The 5385-nt window shown below is 36.1% G+C and overlaps 1 protein-coding gene across 1 annotated transcript; it reads left to right on the top strand.

Moving 5' to 3' along the window:
• The first annotated feature begins 1481 nt into the window (after positions 1 to 1481).
• On the top strand, positions 1482 to 5036 carry LOC133285801 (transcription factor bHLH74-like). Its single transcript, XM_061483083.1, has 8 exons — positions 1482 to 3245; positions 3356 to 3574; positions 3664 to 3729; positions 3826 to 3894; positions 4044 to 4115; positions 4202 to 4342; positions 4421 to 4502; positions 4597 to 5036. Exons 1-8 carry the CDS (start codon positions 2631 to 2633, stop codon positions 4617 to 4619), a joined length of 1287 nt encoding a protein of 428 aa, XP_061339067.1. The 5' UTR covers positions 1482 to 2630; the 3' UTR covers positions 4620 to 5036.
• Positions 5037 to 5385: the final 349 nt, after the last annotated feature.

The following is a 5385-nucleotide window of genomic DNA, read 5'->3' as shown; positions in this document are numbered from 1 at the left end:
ACATTCCAGTTGCATCATTGAGGTGAAGAAAACTCTAATATTAATTACGAATTACTAAAAAAAGTATATATATAAAAAAGTTATAACCTGAAAGGTGCAAGAGTGATATCCAAGATTTTAATTTTTTTATTAGTGAGCTGAGAAGAGTAAATATTAGTCCTGATTGGTTCAATTAAGCAGGCGTGTACCATTTTAATCATCAGACACGAAATTGACCATATATTTATTTCATTATAGATCCAATGACATCACACCTTAAATCACAACCAGTTCCCAAGAGCAAAAACAAATTTAAAAAATAAAAATAAAAAACTCACTCTCAGTCCCACGAATTATAATATTATATATTTTTTCAGGAGTGTTTGTATAAGCAGTTTTATCAATTTATTTGACCCTATGCGGTGTCTCATTCTTGATCTGATCATAATTGTGGAGAAAATAAGCCGTTGATTTCGGGGAAAAATAAAAAAATAAAAAATGGGGGAGGGTTTTCCAGCAAGATCACAGAGTTGACTGAATAATTTTGGTTTGACTGTATTGGCTGTAGTACAAGGCTTCAGAGGCTACAGCTGGAAAACGTAGCAGGACAAGAAGGTAAAATTGATGATTAGATTCCCTTATTCCTTATGTTCCTCACTCCCCAAAGTTAAAAAAATTGAAAAAATAAAAATAAAAATAAAAAAGTTTGCTGCTTCAGAATTATTACATTATTACTTAAATAAATGCTCTTTCGTTAAAGCAGTGACAGAAGAAATCATAGCCTGCACTGCCACCTCACACTATTCTCTCATCCCTCTCTGAATCAGATCCTTACACTTGTCCCCCCGTGACCCACCGATCTGCCATGACACATAGGTTATATTGTTTTGAAGGAAGATTTGGTGGGGTCTATAGTTTGGGAAACAATGAGAGAGAGAGAGAGAGAGAGAGAGAAAGAGAGGTTGATGAAGGATGATGGAGGTTAGGTGCATATAATCGAGGATTCTAAAAAGAAATGAAAGAGGTTAGTTGGCACTGAGTAAAATGAGTGTGTAACAGCAAAGAAAGAGAGAGAGAAGGATGTGTGTGTTACTTAGAACAGTTGGCAAATGTGTCAGTAAAAAAAAGGAAAGTAATGAAAAAAATAATACTAAAGAAGTAATGTTTGTTAATGAATACATAGGGAGCAAGCTTGGACTTCAAGAGAAGAACCTCTCGAATTCAATCTATACACTTTGAAAGGGAAAGAAAATAAAAATAAAAAATTACATACACCCGGAAGAAAAGCAGAAACATTTTTAAAATATTGATTAATCTAAACCAAAACTGAAACTGAAAATTATTACAATGAGTAAAGTATAGGGGCAAAAAAAGAAAAAGAAAAAAGATTAGGTTGTTCTGCTTCAGGCTTCAGCAATAATTTACCAACAGGAGCAGTTGGCAGTAGTTAGTGTGTCTTTTAAAATGATACATGTCACCTCATAGCTTGGGCAGGTAAACAAAGCAAAGGGCTCTCCCTCTCTCTCTCTCTCTCTCTTTCTTTCTATCTCTATATGTGTCTTTCTTTCTATCTCTCACTCGCTCTCTCTTTCTAGCTTAGTAGCTCCTGGTGTTGTCTGTAATCTATAAAAGTTGGATTTTTGTGCTACCTTTGATGTTTATGCTTAGTACCCAATTGGTGAAATTGGTTTTTGCTGTCGAATTTAATCTACATAGCATTTGATGCTCCCCTGTTGATACTGTCAGACACAAACCCAGTAAAGTGAACTGTGCTAAATCCTGTCCCTTTCAGTTTCACCGGTCATCGCAGGATTTGAGTAGAATTTGATGCCTTTGGTCGTTCCTTGTTCTTGGATTCCCATCCCAGAATTTATTAGCAAGAGTTTCCGCAGCCCTTCCTGTCCTGTCTTTTAAATCAATAACTAAATTCTTAAAAAAAAATAAAATAAAAAAAATACTTATTTGTTTGTTTGGAGTTTGTTCAATGTGTTGTTCCAAGCAAAGCAACTCTCGTCTATAGTGATAATAATCTTAGATTAACATCAATCTCGTCGAGGTGTTTTTTGATGGAATATTTGAGATTTTAGTTGTTGTTGTGTGGACAAAGGAGAAAAGGGAATCTGCTTTACTTGTAGTTTGATGAGCTGTTATGGCTAATCCCATTGTTCGTCTGTCTATGTTCGCTTTATGCTCTGAAGACTGAAAGGTTCACTTTCTTGTCTGTGAGGAAGCATTTTTACCCCTTTTCCTCAGCATTGAAGTAGGAGTAGACTTGATACTAGGGTTTTTGAAGGAACAGGTAACAAGCTGGTGATTTTGAAGAGTAGATTCTATTCCATTTTACTTTTTATTATCTAAGCTACAATGAGGGTTTTCTTTTACTTTAACTTCCTCTCCAGTCCTATAAAGCTGTCAAGCTATTTGTTCCTTGTTTAGTCCTGCAAGATATCTCTCCATCCAACTTAGTCAAAATTCGCTTTCCCTTTAATCATTTGCAGTTGTTTATTTCTTCTTCTGTATTATACCTAAATGCACCCCTGGTGTCATCAAATTGTTAAGTCTGGATTGCACTAATTGATTCATATATATATATATACATATTTATAGGTTAGTTTTCATAGTTGTAACGGTTTAGGCAATATTGAATTCAGATGGGTAGTGGTCAGGAAAATGCAATGGGGTTTCAACATGGAAATGAGAGCATTCTGACTTGTCCTTCATCGGGTTTGAGTGCAAATGTTTCAGAGATGGATATTAGTTCTGTGTCTATGGTTAAGCCTTCTTCAGATGTAGCTAATCCTTTTCTTGCTTCTTCTGCTTGGGATCCACTTGTTTCCTTGAGTCAGGCTCAAACTTTTGGAGGCTCCTCTTCAATTGTTTCTCATAGTGAGTTTGCCAATGCCAATTCATCTTACCCTCTTGTTTTGGAAAATCAGGGAATGAGCAGCAACTCTCACCTCGTTCAATACATGTCTGAGTCAAATCTTGCGGGCATGGTTCCCAAGGTTCTTCCCTCCTATGGAAGTGGAAGCTTCTCAGAAATGGTTGGTTCCTTTGGCCAACCTGGGTCTGGTGACATAGCTGACACAGGGTATCGATCACATTATAATCCCAGCAAGGATATTGGAATCGAAAGGGCAACAATACATGGTGAACAATCTCAGATTGAGGACTCAACTCTTGAAGAGGGAGCCCCAGGATCTGCACCTAGTGGACTTAGGAGAAAACGAGGGCTTGATCATAATTCTACTTTCAGTCCAAACAAGGTTTGTTGCGTGTAATATATCAATCTCACTTTAGGACTTGGAATATTTCATTGTCTTGTTTTTGTGGTTTTGTGAGTTAATGAATGAAATGCTTTATGAGCTCATGTTAGAATGCTGAGAGTGATTTGCTGAAAGATTCTCCTATGAAGAGCTCTGATGGTGCAAAAGAACATGAAAAGAAACCAAAAGTTGAGCACAATACTAGTGCTGATTTGCGTGGGAAGCAAGCTAAAGATATCTCTCTCAGTGGAGAAGCTCCCAAAGATAATTTCATTCATGTGAGAGCTCGAAGAGGTCAAGCTACGAACAGCCACAGCCTTGCAGAAAGGGTACCCCCTCACCTTCTTACTACAATGTTTGTTACAAGAAACCCATTTTTTTTTATTGTATATCTAGTTATAAAACTTTTTGGTTGCAGGTGCGAAGAGAAAAGATTAGTGAGCGAATGAGGTTGCTTCAAGAACTTGTTCCAGGATGCAACAAGGTGATTTGATTGAGATGATTGTGTTAAACGATTTCTCATTGAAACCATTATATTGTCTCTGCATACTAATTTTCTCATGTCTTTGGTTTCTCTTAGATAACTGGCAAAGCAGTAATGCTGGATGAGATCATAAACTATGTACAATCACTGCAGCAACAGGTTGAGGTATGAAAGTAGTGCCATCTTATAAGTATTCAATTTATTATTCAAACTTGAATGATTGTTGATCAGTTTTGCACTGTGCACATTTTCAAAGTGGCAATTCCATTATTATGGTTTTGTGACTATTCAACTAATTAAGAGATACTTTGCAGTTTTTGTCCATGAAACTTGCCACAGTGAACCCAGAACTGAATTTTGATGTAGAAAGGATTCTATCCAAGGATGTAAGTAAAGAAGGCCTTAATCTTTTAGGTCCTTTTAATATTCTTAGTACACAAAGTTATGATAACTTCATTTCTCTTGTAATTAGATTCTCCAATCACGCATAGGACATGGAATTGGTGGATATGGTCCTAACATCAGTTCCTCCCACCCATTCAACAATGGAAGTTTCCAGGGTACCATGGCTGGCATGCCTAGTACATCAACACAATTCCCTCCTTTGCCCCAGGTAAAAAGAGTAAAGATCTTTGAACACCCCACTCTTTATTTCTATTGTTTGTGAAAATACTGATACATGTACATGCAGACTGTTTTGGACCATGAGTTTCAAAGCTTCTATGGAATGGGATATGATTCCAATACAGCACTTGACAATTTGGGACCCAATGGTAATAACTAAAAAGCAAAATCTTTTTAATTTTGATTGTTTTCACAATCAATTCAGGTGTTTGCTTTCTTCTAATTTATTGTCATGTTGAACAGGGCGGTTGAAAACAGAGTTATAGTGTGTGGAATATACTATAGCCTTGTTTCAACAACAAAGAGACTTCTGAGTTTTTCAGTTGACTGCACAATTTAACTGAAGTTGAAAAGGAGGGGAAAATAGAGAGGGAAAGGAAAAAAATAAAGGATTTAGTTGTATAGGATCTTAATACCTAACTGTTGGCTCTTCGAATTTTTAGCAGAAGATGACTTGTTAGATTTTATCAATTGGAAAATGAGTTACACATGTTATGTGAATATGTGTAAAATCTAGATCATTCAGAACAAGTTGCAGTGGTCTTATTTAATGACATGGAGGGCAGTATTTGAGGAACATGCGAGCAAAGTGTGTGCGTGCAACTATTCATTACTTTTATAAAATTATGTATAGAGTTGCCTGGCTAGGATTTTTGAAGCTCATTGTTTTCAACAGTGTTTCAGATTAGAGAATGTGTGTGTACTTTTTGTGAGGGTTTCTGGTTGTCCTTATATTGTTCTTTTTTAAAAAGAAAGTGTAACCAATGAAGAGCTTCTAAGTGCATACAGGGGTGAAAATGTTGAAACATGTATGAGGGTGAGAGAATGTTTAGACTTTAGAGTAGATAAATGCTTCGAAGAATGGCCTCATCTTTTTTTTGTGTTTCGTTTATAACATGTTCAAGATAATTGGAACCAGACGCTTAGCCTATTAGAGAGTTACGGTTAATTAACAAAAATCAATTAGAACACAGTTTGTTATTATTAAAATAAACATGGCTGCTTACCTACACAACATAATCGAGAAAGTGC

The sequence above is a fragment of the Gastrolobium bilobum genome, unplaced genomic scaffold (genome assembly GCF_033153095.1).
Source record: "Gastrolobium bilobum isolate Gb01-03AN ecotype WA unplaced genomic scaffold, APGP_CSIRO_Gbil_v1 utg98908, whole genome shotgun sequence".
Lineage (NCBI taxonomy): Eukaryota > Viridiplantae > Streptophyta > Magnoliopsida > Fabales > Fabaceae > Gastrolobium > Gastrolobium bilobum.
Note: the sequence above shows the minus strand (reverse complement) of the source record. Positions and strands in the feature narration are given on the sequence as shown.

Bases quoted from the DNA above. Each gene is read 5' to 3' on its own strand.
- LOC133285801 (XM_061483083.1), top strand. From the start codon at position 2,631: ATGGGTAGTGGTCAGGAAAATGCAATGGGGTTTCAACATGGAAATGAG. The intron at 3,246-3,355 runs GTTTGTTGCGTG...AGCTCATGTTAG, and splicing joins CTACTTTCAGTCCAAACAAG to AATGCTGAGAGTGATTTGCT. The intron at 4,503-4,596 runs GTAATAACTAAA...CATGTTGAACAG, and splicing joins TGACAATTTGGGACCCAATG to GGCGGTTGAAAACAGAGTTA.